The sequence below is a fragment of the Danio rerio genome, chromosome 17 (assembly GCF_052040795.2).
Source record: "Danio rerio strain M-AB ecotype USA chromosome 17, GRCz13ab, whole genome shotgun sequence".
NCBI classification, from domain to species: domain Eukaryota; kingdom Metazoa; phylum Chordata; class Actinopteri; order Cypriniformes; family Danionidae; genus Danio; species Danio rerio.
This window is the reverse complement of record NC_141037.1, coordinates 40,045,879-40,063,549: the sequence shown is the minus strand read 5'-3', so window position 1 is coordinate 40,063,549 and position 17,671 is coordinate 40,045,879. Positions and strand designations below refer to the sequence as shown.

Here is a 17,671-nt window from a genome sequence, read left to right as displayed (position 1 = left end):
ATGCAGACAGTCAAATACGAGTCACCTTTATAAGATGATATAAGTGGGTCATCAAAAACATCAGATACAGTCACAAAATCGGAATTGACCTTCAAGATCTGCAGTGTAAATGTAGCCTTTTAGTACAAATATTGGTGCCAACTTAGCCTCAAGGAGTAATTCTGTAGAAAGTGTCTGCAATTCATAGTAAAAATTTGATGTGTTCAAATCAGGATGTGTTTGAGTCTAGACTCTAACCCATAATGCTCACTTGAGCATCAAGCTCAAAGGATCTGCGCACTGAGTCATAACACTAAGTGACTAGACCCTCTAACGGGGTGATTTTCTGTTTGTTTAGCTGCACACATATCTTGTCCTGGAACTCTTGCGAGGTGGTGAGCTTCTGGAGCGGATCAGAAGGAAGCAACTCTTCAGCGAGACCGAGGCCAGTCGCATCATGCGCAGACTGGTGTCTGCCGTCAGCCACATGCATGACGTCGGCGTGGTGCACAGGGACCTCAAACCAGAGGTACAACACACTCCACTGTAATTATCATAGATATACAGCCCAGATGTCACAGCACTCCAGACCAAGGGGCCCCAGACTACAAGTTGGACAGGATTCTACCTAGTAGTTAGGCTTCAGGATTGACAGCTCTTGCTTAATTACAAAGAAACATTTGCAAGAAACATCTGCCTATATTTGTTATAGCTTCTTGTGTTTCAGCCTGGTGAATACTGAATTTAGATTAGATTAGATAAGATTAGATTCAAATTTATTGTCGTTAGAAATGTACAAGTACAAGGCAATGGAATGCAGGTTAGGTCTAACCAGGAGTGCAATAGCAGCAAGTGCAGGATACAGGTATAAGTTATAATGTGCTGTTATAGAAAAACTATGGTGATATTTACAGATGAATGTACTATCAACATTCTATACAGGTTGCATTAGCTTTGAACCGAGATTTACAATAGATGAATATATGCACAGGTTGCTATTAATAATCAGAGGTATGCAGACTGATATTAACATAATTACAAATGTATATTTACAGTGGGTATGTACAATTAAAAAAAAGCTGTTCCTCAGTCTGCTTGTTTATGTCCGGGGGAGCCTGAAGCGCCTGCAGGATAGAAAACATTCTGTGGGCAGGGTGAGAGGAGTCCTTAAGAATACTGCGTGCTCGGCGCAGACAGTGTTTCTTCTGGATGTCCTCTATGGCTGGCAGTGTGGTCCCTGTGATGCGTTGGGCAGTTTTCACCACCCACTGCAGTGCCTTATGCTCAGCAAAAGAGCAGCATCAATAACAGACTGTGACACAGTTGGTTAGGATGCTCTCTATTGCGCAGCGATAGAAGCTCACCAAGACGGCTGATGACAGCTGGTTCTTCATAAGTTGCCTTAAGAAAATGAGGCGCTAGTGAGCTTTCTTGACAAGGCTGGAGATGTTGGTGGTCCAGGACAGGTCTTTTGAGATGTGAGTCTCCAGGAACTTGAAGGATGAGACCAGCTCAACTGCCATCCCATTGATCTGAATTTGATGTGAATTTTATTGAATTTATCATGGCTTACTTATGACTTTTACTTCTTCATAGTGTATTGGAAATGTTCTTTAGTCTCACTTTCCTCCTCCTAGAATTTGCTCTTCACTGATGACACTGAGAATTCGGAGATCAAAATTATTGACTTTGGTTTTGCACGGCTCAAACCTCCTGACAATCAGCTCCTGAAGACCCCCTGCTTCACTCTTCAGTATGCCGCACCAGAAATCCTCAAATACAGTGGTTACGACGAGTCCTGCGACCTCTGGAGTTTAGGAGTCATTTTGGTAAGGTCTATACTCATGTTGTTCCTGTAATCCTTACATAGTTGTAAAAGGCAGTAGGGTTGCTGAATGCTTAGAGTTTGCCTAAACTCAGATTGACTTAAGTCTTAAAAAAGCAGCTTTCTAGAATTTAGCAATAATGTTTTCCAGTAGAGTTTCAGTTAGGCTGCTACTTTAGAAGACATCTGGATGTAAAGTCAGTTGTCAGTTATAATGCTTGATCAATAAGTTGATGTTTGTTTCCTTTTATAATATTATGTAATGCATGTTGTAACAAATATTTTACAGATTTAGGGTAGGACTGTTCAATGTTTGGATAAAGAGTGACTGAAAATTATAATCTTGAGTTTTTCTGCTATATATACAGCAGGGAAAATAAGTACACGTCACCATTTTTCTCAGAAGGTGCCGTTGACTTTTTCCCAGATGCAAAGAAAACAAATCAAATTAGTTTACAAATTAAGTTATATGTAATAAAATGAAATGACACAGGGAAGTAGTATTGAACACATGAAGAAAAGTAGGTTTAGAAAGGCAGTGAAAGCCCAGACAGCAGCTGAAATCGCTCAGTAGCTCTTCAACAACCCTCTGCCCTTTATCAGTGTAAATGAATATTAGCTGCTTCAGTCCAACAACTACATTATCAGGATGATGAAGATGAAACCATTTCAGCAAGACAATGATCCAAAAAAGCCAATGAAACTCTCAGATGCTTCAAGAGAAAGGAAACCAAGCTGTAGAATGGCCCAGCCAATCACCTGATTTGAATCCAATGTAAAATACAAATTAAAGATCAGATTTGATAGACAAGACACACAGAACCATCAAGATTTTTACACTCTTGCAGTCACACCTGAGCAATTCGTGTGACTTCATTCTCCACATGAGAGGCGTCTTTAAGCTGCCATCACCAAAAAAGGTTTTATATAAACATTTACATTTATATTTAGTCATTTAGCAGACGCTTTTATCCAAAGCGACTTACAAATGAGGACAAGAAAGCAATTTACACAACTATAAGAGCAACAATGAATAATTGCTATAGGCAAGTTTCAGGTCAGTAAAGTCTAAGAAGGAAAGTATTAGTAATTTTTTTGTAATTTAGTAATTTTTTACTAAAGTATTAAATATGTTTCTGTAGTTCGGCACTTTCTCCTCGTGTCATTTCATTGTTATTACACATAACTCACTTTTCAGGTTTATTTTTATGTTTGTATTGTTTGGGTTTTTACAAATCTGGTTCAACTCCATGTCAACAGCTCCTTTAAAAATATTATTCCCAGGAAAAAAAAACATGATGCGTTCAATACTTGTTTTTCCCGCTGTATACTGTAATGTGAGCATTAAATCAGATTGAATAGCTTTATTTGAAAAGAATTTGTTATTTTGTAGGGTTTGAGTGCATCTAAAAAAATTACAAGCATAGATAAATGCAAAATACAAGAAAGATACGAATCAAATAAGCAGTGTTGTATTTGTTTAATTATGATAAAATACTGAATAGTGTAGTTTGTCTGAACACATGAGGGTTTTCTTTCATTTCTGCCTAAATGCCTTGCTATTTTGTATTCACATTGCAGCTTTTATCCTCATTCATACTTGCTCCTTTTTGGATATGTATCTGTGTCTTGCTTTTTGACACATATTGAACACCAACCAAAATAAACAAGCTATCAAGCTTTTCCTGGACAGCTTAGCATTGCAGATTGCAGTCATAGTAGCTACCCTTAAGCGGAAGTTTTCAGCCAGGACTTTACTGAGACAAAGATGAGAGGAGATAGCGAGATGGAGCCTAGGGGAGATGTCCAAAGTTGAGTTATTTTTGTGGGTTGGTTTTTGCTTCGCTCTATACTCGGGAGCAGGACCTGGCTGGAGGGAGAAGAGAGTAGTGCAGAAGAGTTTGATGTGATGATCTCTGACAGAGTGAGAGACCCTGGAGCTTTGCGCTGCACAGAGATAGACTGAGAGTACTGAGAGACAAGAGCAGTGTAGCTTATTTCCCTTTCACTAATTTTCACATTTACTTTAATACTAAAATCGCAGTTATATATTCTAATTTCTAAATATAGCACATTTACAGAGTTAGTTTAGCCAAAAATCTGATTTATTGAAACTCATGTGGTTCCTAATGCACCTTTGTTCATCTTTGAAAGATATTATAATGAAATTTGGACCGTGACCTTCTTTAAAAGTTCTGTTCAGGACTTACAGGTAAAAATGCATCATACTAAGCTATCATCAAAGTGGGCATCTATTGTTTTTGCCCTCTTCGGTAATGTGTTGTAATTCTTGTTTTGTCTCCTCTGTTTAGTCCAAGAAATAGATTTTTTAAAGTAAGCCCAATAAAATGCATATACAAATAAGATAAAATTGGTCCTAAAATAGAACCTTGAGGTACCCCCCCATTTAAGTTGCCCATTTGTTCTTTGTTTGGTTGCAGTACACCATGCTATCTGGACAGGTCCCGTTTCAGTGTCAGGGGAAGAGCTTAATGCACACCAGTGCAGAGGAGATCATGAGGAAGATCAAACAAGGAGACTTCTCTTTCGAAGGTGAAGCTTGGAGAAATGTGTCCAGTCAGGCCAAAGATCTAATACAAGGTGAGACGCAGCTGGAGATGTATAGAGATCATTATGCAGTTTTATAAATATTGAAACTTTTGTGTGTCCTTTCCTGTGGTACAGAGCTGCTGACGGTGGACCCTGACAAGCGGATAAAGATGTGTGGCTTACGCTATAATACCTGGCTACAAGATGACAGTCAGCTGTCCTCCAACCCACTTATGACTCCTGACATTCTGGGATCTTCTACCATATCAGTGCACTCCTGTGTCAAAGCCACCTTCAATGTAAGAAACCAAAAAGGCTGCAAGAAGGCTGGGAAATTCTGGGATCAGGCTAGAGCATGAGCTCAGATTCCTCTCTCTCTCCTAACGATGGGAATTCCCCGAGCTCAAATGTCTTTTTGGCCTCAGAGACCCCTTCCCATACAGCACGCCAAATACAATTGTTTATATTCAGTTATCTATGTGTGGGTTTGAACTCATGAACTAATAAGTTAAGCCATGTCAAATTTGCATTAAGTCAGCGCTGATAGCCTAGTGGACAGTGCACCAATATATGTATACAGCATTGCTGAGGGAGTCCTGAGTCCTGGCATGCAGACCTTTCCTGATCCTGTCGCGCTTTACAACTTTTTTTTCCAACTCTGCTTCTTTTATAGATCTGTCCTGTTGTAATTTAAAAAATGAACAAAAAAGATATATATACAAGATGCCAGATAAGAGATGTCACATTATATTGTTTCCTTTAAAAAAAATAAATACTACTGCAATCACTAAATTAAACAAAACATTTACAAGCAAACAAAAAAAGGAATGGACATTATGGATCAAATACACATTATAGTGGCATTTATTATAAACAACATTTACTTTTAATGTCGAGTAAAACAAGCCACAGTATATGAGAATGTGCTTTTCAAATTGTCATTTACTTTTCTAATTAGGCTCAAACTTTTTTTGTGCACATTTTGCTTTTTTTTTTTTTGCTTGCTTTACATTAATTGCGTGATATAAGTCACTATGGAAAATAAGTTGTAGCACAAATTCAATAATAAAAAATTACTTATATTCAGGAAAATATGATAATATAAAATATTATTTTTGTAGATTAGTCCCAGCAGGCACAGGACGTCAGCATGACATCAGATTGACGTTGTACCGTAGGGATGTTCCTTTTTGTTTGAAAATGAAAATCAGGTTGTTGTTACAAACCAAAGTCAGGTCGATGTCAATGTCCAGCGTCCAACCTAAAATCAACCAAATATCAGTCAATCGTCAAATGATGTTACAGTTTGACGTTGTGTGGATGCTACCACTATGACATCTATCTGACATAGGATTTTGTTTGCCATACTTGATGAATAAATGCCAGTATTTGATATAAATATGACGTTGGTTTAAGATGTTGGCTCGACGTCGGATTTTAGTCACTTTGCAACACAACCGAAAAACAACCAAATATCAGTGTCATTTGATGTCTTCATTGGACAAATATTTCACTTTTGCAAGGTTATTTTTGTAATGTGTTATTAAAATTTTTGATACAAGTAAAATAGTAAAAATTCAATTTAATGTTAGTGAAGTTTATTTATAAACTAATTTCGAGAGGAGCATGTGCTTATGATTGATCACGGCTGGTCCTGCATTAACTAAAGCACGATTTACCAATCAGATGATTTATAACTCACTACAAATAACTTGCTTAAGTTTCTTACTTTAGTTATCTCCGCCTTGAAGAATTCCCAAGGTCAACACATGCACTCCGGTGCTTACGGTGACCCGAGTTTGATTCCGCCTCGTGGTCCTATGCCGATCCTTCCCCTCTCTTTTCACTCCATGCTTTCCTGTCAATTCTCTACTTTCCTATCCAAATAAATGTGAAAACCCTGAAATGTTTTTGTTTTTTTAAATTAAAATTTAAAAATTGTAAAAATCTCTATATAGCAATTCATAATCTGTCATCAGCTCTAAATAATGGGGGAGTTCTCGAGACCTGATCTCAAACTCCCCTCTCGCCCTGCAAACAGGAGGTAGCCTTGAGGCTTGAGGATCTTATGAGCTCAGGGCTCTCTCTTTATAATCAATCATCAGCTAAGTGTGACCTCTTGAATCATTATTTATGACCCTTAGTTATAACTGTGCTTAGTTTTTGTAATGTAATCCTGTGATGTCTTCCCCAGGCCTTTAATAAGTGCAAGCGGGAGGGTTTCCGACTCCAGACGGTTGACAAGGCTCCTCTGGCCAAGCGCAGGAAGATGAAGAAGACCAGCACCAGCACAGACACTCGCAGCAGCTCCAGTGAAAGCACACACTCCTCATCCTCTTCCTCCCAGTCTCAGGATAAGACGCCAACAGACGGAGAGATGGCCAACCTTCCCCAGGCTCCTGTAAGCACACCACTCACTTTGGGCCCTGACGACGAGCCCTCACAGGGCGAACCCCAACCTGCCTTCACTTTTACACAGTGACCCTGATTGGGAGACCATCAGGATAAGCTGTAATTCTCATTCTTACTACTTATGCTCTGACGGCTGTGCAACTCAAGAATTTGCATGTGAGGACCAACTCAATTTCATCACTAGCAATAGATACACACCATGAGAACTGTAGATGGAGATGGAGTGACTTTTGGCTCAAGTCCCGCATGGCTAAACCTCACTGCATCCAGTCAAGGATAGAAAACTTCACTTCAAGGAGCGTCAAGACCTTCGATTGAAGGAAATAGAAGCAAAGTCTGCTTGTTCAGTGCCATGACTAACTAGATACTTTGCTTAAGGGTAAAAAGAAAAATATATATATGTATTTTAAATAGACTATATTTAGGAGGAGATTTATTGTTTATATGGACTTGTCTGAAATTTGGTATATAATAGATAGTTGGTATATTTAGGATATACCAGTTTACTGTATGATAGCTCCCATTGTGCTGGGGAGCTTTCTGATATTGACTCACATATCTAACTTTAATATTTGACTTCTTCCATCAGAGTAGCAACAGTTGGGTGTTATAGTTTATGTGCGAGCATTTTACAGTATAACTCTTGACAAGGTAGAGGAAAGTTTCATATTTACGCTATTAGAATTTTCGGTTGAGAGATTTTCCTCAGGTTATTTATTTTTTCTTTTAAACTTTAACACATTTTCAAGGAGTGGAAGATATTAGTTGATGGTTTGGTCTTGCCCTTTGGAATATCTTGGACAAAATACAATCATTTCTGCATAGTTGGGAATTTTGCGAAGGTGCAGGACAATTTCCAGTGCATGTTTTGCATCGGGTGTTAGTTTTTAACACAAACTTGGTGTCTTCTAACAGGAAAGTTTAATATAGATTTTAAGGGAGCATTGCTTCATGCACTGTTTACAGTTTTGCAATGAGATTTCGCTACTGTGATTGCACCTTAAATGAGAGAAGATATTGCATATTGTTTTACGTGACCGCAAGTTTAGGCTGAGCATGAATCTGCCTATAGAAGTTTAAAGTCAACTTGAAATCAGTGTAGACTCGCATTATACTGTTGTACAAAAAAGAAATTCTTCCCCTGCAATGACTGCTTTTCCAGTGAGGCCGTGCAGGCTGCGGATAATTCTAACCATTAGATAAATGGCTGTAGTTTTAGCAAATTTACAATCATGCTGGCTGCATTCTAGTATATAACTCTCCCTAAATATGGGACACTTCCCCCTTCGTTTTTTCTCTGTCTTGTTTTTCTTTAAAAAAGTATTGCATTAGAGGAAGAAGACTGTGTTGCAATTCACGTTGACTTTAAACTAAGTGCCTGCAAAGTCTAACGACACTCTTATCTTATGTAAGATAACCATGACTGTGGGCCACATTTTAACCTGAAAATGAGCTAAAAGACTGCTGTGGCTTCCTGTCTAATGGTGGCATGTTGTCTGTTTTGGTCCTGTGTAGATGACTGATGCTTTAAGATGGGCTGTGGTAGAGCTTGCGGTGTTTAAAGTGATGTGCTTGTATTTTTCTTGTCTTCGTACAGTCATCTGTTTTGCAAGCCTTGGAGCTTTTGAGACTCTGAGCTAAAGTTTAAGATTATTGAAGCCAGACCAAAGTCCATGGGCATTTTTACACCTGTAGATTTTTTGCTTCGTTCTGAACATTTCCCCTTGGTTCAGCTCACTTTCACAAGGCAGCATCTCTAAATGGACCAAAGTTTGCTTACGCAAGCCACATGTGCTTTCATTGGTTAGACTGCTCCTGCACCTGTTTATGTGTTTAGAATGAATTTGTCATTCATCATAATGGACAGACGACAGGCTTATTGTGGCTTGTTTTTAGCTGATGTTATGTGCATAATCATTGTGTGCAAGAGGCAAGGTTTGTTTTTGTTATGCGATCTGGATTTTATTTAATTTAGACCTTTGACCTGTCTTTGCACCAGGTTTACCAACCATTCATTTTGAGAGGCATTAGGAAAACTTGCACAGTGTACGTAATTCGTCAAACATTGTGATAAAGACTGATTTGTTGGTCTGTTGGGTCGGTTGCTTTCTCACTACATTTTGGCTGTTTCCGAAACTGCATACTACTCAGTAGGTACTGCATTTGAATTTAAACGTACTACCCGGCCGTTATAAAAGTACGTTCTATACAGTATGAGTGTGAGTAGTATGAATAAAACTCGGGCGTACTACATCCGACATTTTGTCATATCATGTGACCTACCCGCGTGAGTTGCGTCACTTCACTCCCATTCATGAATTCTCTCGCGGGCATCATGGGGTAACGCAACCTGCATTGAATGCACACTTCAGAATCTCCTCAGAATTAGTAGGTCATCCGGGTACTTCTCACGTACTGATTTTCGAATTCTATGGATTTTGGCATACTACTTGGCTTGCATACTGTTTTTATCGTACTATATAGTATGGAAATATGTGATTTCAGACGCAGCCTTTTTAGGCAATTTGGAAATGATTCGTTGGTGCAGATTGTCATGATCATGCTTGCCTAAATGAATTGAACTAAGGTAGTAAAAGCACCAGCTTTTTTAAATAAATGCTCCAAACTAGCTAGTTGTGAAACGCCATATATCCAGGAGCATTTTTGTACTTGGCCTGGACACAGATTTGAATGAGCTGGTCTCGTCTAGTCATAGAAAATAGGGCCTTGGAATCTTATGGTTTGTTTCCACCGAGTGGTACAGTTCTGTAAAGTATGGTACAGTTCGCAGTTATTTACATCGTCAGAAGTTGTGAATAGGACCATAATGGAGAACCTTACTTTACTAACTTTTTACCCCTGCATTGGAATACCAAGCACAATAGTCTTGTAATTGTGGAGCTAGTCTCACTTTAGAGAGATTGCTATGCACTTAGATGCTTATTGCTACTTTCTGACACACAGGTAAGCCTACCGTTAGCAGTGGAAACAAATTTCTCTGTACTGTATAAATCATACCTATAGGTGAAAACAAGGCTTCAGTAAACTATTTTTTTAGGGGGGCAGAAATCCAAAAATAGACCAACCATTGTGCTATTTCTCCCGCTTTAAAGAAGATTTTTTTAAAGAAGAACATTGAGTATTAAACCCTCTACATAGTTTATCCATACCAATGAAGAACCTTTGCTTTTAAAGCCCAAAGTATACATGTTTTTGTACAGACATTTTGAGTAGCCTTTCTAAATATTTTCCATTTGATGTGCACATTAATGGTTGTCTCTCATCTAGGCATGGGCCGGTATATGTTTCTGACGGTAGAATAACCTTTATTAAAAGCATCATGGTTTCGTGGTATCACAGTATTGTCTGGGTAAAAAAAAAAAATGTTGTTCCCCCTATTGAAGAAAGTACATTTTGTATTAGGAAACATTTATAATATTTTATAGCAGTAAACATGTCAGGCAAAATAATTAAGTTAATCATTGACTTCTACTCTCTGCATTTGTTTCAAAAACACAGATTTCTTTACAACATATTTTAAAAAACACATTAAAAAACCCTCGCATATACCTTTAGGTACATTATAACAGACAATTTGAGCAGTTTTAAAACCTTGACTTTTCCAAAACAATGGTAAACCTTGAAAACAGTTATCCTCACATGCCTACTCTCATCTATGTATGTTTTCATTGCCACTGTAGTCTTCACGTGTTTTTAAGCTCTTCCGTTAAAGGGATATAAATCTCTGTCATCATTTACTCACACTGGTTCCCATCAACTTCCATAGTTGGAAAAAATACTAAGAAAGTAATGGGTACCATCAACTAGCGTTTTTAAAAATATATCTTTTTTGTGTGAAGAAAACAGATGAAAGAAACTATTAAAGATTTAAAAACACACTGTGGAAACCTTGTTGAAAATTACTCAACAAAAAAGTAATGCTTGTGCAAGCTGCATTTGCAGAAAATGGTCAGTGCATGCACTAGTATCTCGCACATGGTATAATTTTGTCATTAAGAAGGATTATAAATGTTTGCGAAAATTGTTCACATGCAGTATTGTATGTCCTTCCATGCAGCATGCTTTGCAGACATTACAATGACACAGAGAATAAAGTATACTTGGGCCTTAAAATGCTAAATATTTTAAATATTTTAGTACTCTGGGATTAAGAGTGTACAACACTGTTGAGCTATCTTCTTGGGTTTTGGTGTTTGTGTAGTTTGTGTTTTTTAGCCGATGTTGGCATTTCACCATAGGAAAAAAAAGGTTTTATCTTTGGCCTAAAGGACGCATTACGCTATAATTGCTGACCCGGTGGCATTCATATCTTGCAAGTACTACAAAACAATTCTAAAGGCACTTGAACTACATTGCTATGCAAAAGTAATTTCTTCTGTTCTTATTTTTGTGTTTCTCTGAAAGACCTTTATGCATGTGTGTATATATACAGTGCCTCATAAGGGCGAACATAACTGCCATCTTAAGAGCCAGACGTAAGATTTGGGTCTCTAAGTAAATCATGCATTCCTCTTCCTGTGCACTAACCAAGACAAAACCATCCTGTTATTGAGCTTTTAAGTGGTGAGGGCTGGATTGGGACCCAGCAGCGGGTACACACTCAAACACGCATTATCTGGTGCTCCTGCCCACTCGAACCCGGGCAAAGGACAAGAGCAATAAGAACAGCAGGAGCTCGGTTCACTTTCATGTGGCTGAAAGCCGCCGCAGTGTTCGGCCTCTTCCTCATCACCGTTCTCCCTAAAGCTCCCTCATTACTGCCTCCTCTTTTTTTGTTTGGGTGTATTATTAGAACGGGAACGAGGGGAGGCAGAGAGTCCTACATTGAACTCTCCTCTGGGAGTGAGGATTCATTTGATGATTTGCCGTGCTGCTGTTTGTCCCATTGGATTTGTCCCAGTCGGATATGTTTTTGTTGGAGTTTATTGCTTTTGTTTTGACTGTTAGGAGATTAAAGGCCTGACATGTGGGGTTTTGTTTTGCATTTATACCGAGCATGTTATAAGCATCAGCCTTTAAACTGAACGCAGTCCTTTGATCTGCGCACACTGTTTTTGGTGCTCTATTTTAGTGCTTGTAATTTGTGTCGTCTGGTTGTGAAATGACCCCGAGGGGCCTCTGTGTGATAACAGCAGTTGTGAGCTGCTCGTCTGCTTTCTGAGGTGGGCTGATTAGACTTTTTTTTTAAGATTCACCTTGATGTTATGTTCAGTTAATGTTAGAAAGTAAAGGGATTGCATGCTCGTTTGCATTTAGTTTCATCATATCCTTAGTAGAATTGATTTGGCGATGACTTAGATATAAAATCAGAGCTTGAAATATGTCAGCTACCAGAATGCTTTTTACAGTTCTTGTTGATATACACTACTTGTTGGAAATTAGTGCTTCTGGTTATCAAAGACACATTAAATTGATCAAAAGTGACTGTAAATATGTTAATGATAATGATTATCATACATCACAGGGCTGACCCAATATACTAAAATACTAAACCACTAGGTTTTGCACATATGATTTTTTTTACAAGATTAAAAAATAAATAATTGTTCTATGATGACTTTATATATGTGACCCTGGACCACAAACATGTCCTATGTTGCACAGGTGTATTTTTGTTATATAACAAAAATAGATTGTATGAGTCAAAATTTTATGTAGTTAACAAAAGTTCAGCCGCAGGACCTCACTTAGCCTCCTTAACTAATCACCTACTCCCTAAAACTTATTTAAGGCAGACTAGCCCTCTAGCACTGTTCTTCTCATTCTCTTGAGCACTCCCTCCCTCTATACCTTGCTTCCTAACAATCCTTAAACATTCTCTTGCCTCCTCGGTTGATTTGGGGATTCCCACTCTGTGGGTACCCCCACTCTGAATCTCTGGGCATCATTGTAGGACACCTGATTGACTACCTACCTACCTGTTCACTGTTTATCCTCTTATTTTCATTCCCCTTCATCTCCCCCTACCATCCCTTCCATCCCTACACTGTAAAACCCAAAAAGTTAAGGTAACTCAAATCATTTGAGGAAACCGATTGCAACAAACCATTTAAGTTAAAAAATTAATCTTAATGATGTGAACTTAATCTATTTGACTAAACGAAGCATTTTGAGCATAGTAAAACCCAATAAATGAAGAGAACTCAAACCAAATGAGTACTGTAAAACACAATAAGTAAGGCAACTCAAACCATTTGAGGGAACCTATAGCAACGGTGAGTTCAAAACTCTTTTCAAATGAGTAGAATTAACTTTCAGTCAATTTTGAGTTAACTTCACTCATTTCATTTGTTAAAGTTGACTGTCGGGTTTTACAGTGTTACTATAAAGTCTGGCTTTAAGTGTGGCGTGGTCCATGCCGGTTAAATATTTTTTATGACAGAAATCATTTGAGTTTTAAGTAAAGATCATGTGACTGAAAAGTGGTGTCTGTAAGCTATATCAAAACTCTGATTACAGATTTTAAATTGTTGTATCTGTGTACATCATTGGAAAGGTTTTGTGGTCTAAGGTCACATATTTCATTAAGGACATGACAAAGTAAGTGTGATGTTTTATGTAACTGAGGCCAGCTAGCGAAGTGCAACGCAGGTAAACCTCACTCCTCTTACCTCCAGGTGCTCTAGCGACAGCCATGGTCTTTAGCCTCCTAGTTAGAGCAACCAGCTCCCATGTAAAGAAATGCCGGTTGTATCCCAGCTCAGACTGGGTTGGGTGCAGTAGGACCGGTGGGTTAAACATGACGACCTTCTCGGGATGGAAGTGAGGTTTAGGGGGGTGAGTGTAACGGAGCCCAGCTAGCAAAGTGCTACTCAGGTAAACCTCACTCTTCTGATCTCTAAAGGTGCTCTTGCGATATAAACTAGGGGCCATGGTCTTTAGCCTCCTTGTTAGAGCAACCGACTGCCATGCAAAGAATAACCGCTTTGATCCAAACTCATAATGGGTTGGGTGCATTAGGACTGGTGGGTTACACATGGGGGCTCGTTCGTGATGGTAGTGAGGTTTAGGGGGGTGAGTGTTATGGAGGCGAGCTAGCAAAGTGCTACTCAGGTAAACCTCACTCCTCTGACCTCTAAAGATGCTCTTGTGACAGACGCTAGAGACCATGGTCTTTAGCCTTCTTGTTAGAGCAACCGACTCCCATGCAAAGAAATGCAGTTTTAATCCCAGCTCAGACCAGATTGGGAGCAGTAGGACCGGGGGCTTCTATAGATAGATAAATTGATAGATCCAAACACCAAAAAGGGATTCGGCTTCAACCATATTTCTGTCATTTTTATCAATTGGATGTATCCTTGGTAAGCATTATACACTAAGACAATTAAATATATGTATAAAAAAAATCGTATTGACCCCAAACCTTTGAACAGTAGCGTACATCCAGCCAGTTTTATTGGCTGAGCCTGTAATTCAGTTTTTGGACAAACCACCTCATTCTAGATGGTTTACAATCCCTGACAAAGCTTTTTCTAAAATCGAGAAGTTGTGTTATCACAGATGTTGAAACTTTTTAGCACTGAATTGTACGAAGCAGACACAGACTCTGGTCACTGTTTTGTTATCAGTGTCTCCTTTTCCATCCACTTTCCTGTGTCTGAAAGCATCTGTGTACTCTGTGGATGTCTCTGCCTCTGAATCAGTGAAATGGGGGGTTTATAAAGGACGTATCCCTTTTTTCTGTTTAATTTAACCAAAGTTGTGATTTGTAGCAGTGAAACTTAATGCAAAGTCTCAGCCTTTTTTAAACATACACCAAGCTTTAATTTTATTTGTAGTCAAATCTGTTAGTCAGGTTAGATTCTTGACCACAAGCTTCCTTTCTCCGACACTTCCTGCTCTCAAACACATATACATGTAATATAAATATATACAGTTGAAGTCAGAATTATAAGCCCCCCTTTGAATTTTTTTCTTTTTTTAATATTTCCCAAATGATGTTTAATAGAGCAAGGAAATGTTCACAGTATGTCTGAAAATCTTTTTTCTTCTGGAGAAAGTCTTATTTGTTTTATTTCGGCTAGAATAAAAGCAGTTTTTATTTTTTTTAAAAAACATTTTAGGGACAAAATTTTTAGCCCCTTTACGCTATGTATTTTTTCAATAGTCTACAGAACAAACCATCATTATACAATAACTTACCTAATTACCCTAACCTGCCTAATTAACTTAATTAACCCAGTTAAGCCTTTACATGCCACTTTTAACTGTATAGAAGTGTCTTGTAAAATATCTAGTCAAATATTAATTACTGTCATCATGGCAAAGAAAAAATAAAATCAGTTATTTGAGATGAGTTATTAAAATTATGTTAAGAAATGGGTTGAAAAAATCTTCTGTCTTTTAAACAAAAACGGGGGAAAAATAAACGTGGGCTAATAATTCAGGGGGGCTAATAATTCTTCAACTGTATATATATACACACACACACACACACACACACAAAAATGATTATATAAATGTGATCAATAGCACAAGCCCACAATCATTTAGAACAATCATTTAAAACTTTCATTGCACTTTCCAAAAAGCCACAAAATACACAATGCAAAATGTACATCATATGTGTTTCTTCTGCCTGTGCGTTTTAAAGTGTAACTGCCAACACACATTCGATGCAGAAAATTCAGATATTGTGATCGTGATGATGATCCTAAAAAAATCTGAAATTGATATGTTTTGAGTACGTATTTTTGCACTTTCTTGTCTGGTTGTTGCAGTTTATTGCAAAGGGAATTTTGAGTAAATAAATTTAAAGGAATTTGTAAACTTGCAGGCTGATTTACTCCTCCTGTGCAATCCAACGCTGCCACCAAGGGGCGCTGTTTACACAGATTTCGATAGCCTGTTTGCATTGATCTTGATTATGGGATGTATATAAGAGCTTTCCTGTTCCTAGCCTTTTTACTGGTCTTCAGTGTGCGCTAGATGTTTAATCTTTAGGCATTAAATAAAAACAGATTTAACATCAGGCTGGAATCATGACTTATCATAATTGCATTGTTTAGTTATCTAGCTGGGCTAGACACTTTATTAATTTATTGAAATCAAAATAACCAAACCGCTCGAAAGCACCAATCTAAAGTCCTATTTAAAGTGTGTTTTAATGTTATGTATTTGTAAGTGCTAAGCCATATACTTCTCCACACAGTCTGACACCGAGTTCTGTCAATGTGTTCAGCAGCTCTTTGTTTTAAAGGTGATGTTTCTTTAAAGTCCGAGAGGACACAATATAAATATATAGTTCATATTTTCAAGGATTGTGTGGTTGTGTTAGTCCGTTACGTTGTTACAGATGCGAACTGAAGCGTCTTGCATGAGTGTTTAGTTTCAGATGAGTTGAATCAACTCTGTCTGTGTGATTTCAGAAAGTGTGCTCTTTTTATTGATCCATCTTGTTGGCAACTGTTTTCCCCAATTGTTTTTGTGATCCAAAATATGTTTGAGGTGATTATTAAAAAAATAAGGGCTTTAAAGTTTTGAATACATATCTTATTGATCAAGAGTAAGATAACAAAAGAAAAATGGTCACAAATTAAATAAAACCTCTAAATTCACAAAATGATTGTTTGAAGTGTATTTATTTTTGTTTTTGGAGGTTTTCTGTTTTCAATGGCTATAAAAATGCTTTGTTAGTATTTTTATACATATTATCCAGTTTTATAAAATTAAATTCATGTTTTTTATGTGTATGTTTGAAGCCTGTGTATATTTTTGTCACTGACTGTAATATTTGATTTGTATTTACATACATACACACAAACAGTGGTGATCGTACTTGATTTGAATGTGTATTTTAAACATTTGTTCATTGTTCAAAGTTTAAAGGAATGTTGTGTAATATACAGTACTTATAATGACTCAGACACTTCAACAAAATCACTTTAATTTGGATAACCTTGATCAAAATGAGAAAACAGCAATAAAAGACATGAAGATAGATTAAAACTTCTAAAAGTTAAAGCAGTCAAATGAGTTGTAAGTTTAAAGGTGATTGTTTGAATGATTCACTTCTGGAGCCACAAGACATCCCTAATCACTCACAGGACATCACTAGTTTCTCAGACATTGCTAATCTTTTACAAAACATCGCTAGTCTCCATAGATATATAGATATCTCATACAGACCCTCAAATGTCAAGAGCCAATCTACGCCTCTCTCTATGCTTTGTCGTGATCTTGTCTTCAACCTCCTGGCTGTGAGATTTCATTGTTTTTGATTTTTTAATATTTTCCAAATGATGTTTAACAGAGCAAGGAAATTTTCACTGTTTGTCTGATAATATTTTTTTCTTCAGGAAAAAAAAGTGTTATTTGTTTTATTTTGGCTGGAATAAAAACAATTTTTAATTTTTTAAACACCATTTTAAGGTCAAAATTATTAGCCATTTTAGGCTATATATCATTTTGATAGTCTACAAAACAAACCATCGTTATAAAATAATTTGCCTAATTACCCTAACCTGCCTAGTTCACCTTATTAACCTGGTTAATCCTTTAAATGTCACTTTAAGCTGTATAGAAGTGTCTTGAAAAATATCTAGTAAAATATTATTTACTGTCATCATGGCAAAGAGAAAATAAATCAGTTATTTGAAATGAGTTATTAAAACTATTATGTTTAGAAATGAGTTCAAAAAATCTTCTCTCTGTTAAACGGAAATTGGGGGAAAAAATAAACAGGGGGGCTAATAATTCTGATTTCAACTGTATCTGTATGAAGCTTAACTACTGCAGGAAAGCACTTTCCTCCACTTTTCACCGACTATTTTTTACACACTTTGGGTTCAGTCATGCCTCAGTTTCCCATCAGAGTCAAATCAATGATTTTATCAATAAAGTGAACTTTGCACCAGTTCCTTTTCAACACATAATGCTCTTCAG

General features: G+C 37.4%; 1 protein-coding gene across 1 annotated transcript in view; it reads left to right on the top strand.

Annotated features, from left to right (window-relative positions):
- The window catches only part of rps6ka5 (ribosomal protein S6 kinase A5), a 51,977-nt gene extending 40,218 nt beyond the window's left edge, over positions 1-11,759 (top strand). The window contains exons 13-17 of the mRNA XM_087290848.1: positions 338-508; positions 1,617-1,808; positions 4,246-4,405; positions 4,490-4,653; positions 6,549-11,759. Coding sequence (XP_087146974.1) covers positions 338-508; positions 1,617-1,808; positions 4,246-4,405; positions 4,490-4,653; positions 6,549-6,836 — 975 coding nt within the window. The 3' untranslated portion in view covers positions 6,837-11,759. The remainder of the gene's footprint in view (positions 1-337; positions 509-1,616; positions 1,809-4,245; positions 4,406-4,489; positions 4,654-6,548) is intronic.
- The last annotated feature ends 5,912 nt before the right edge of the window (positions 11,760-17,671 follow it).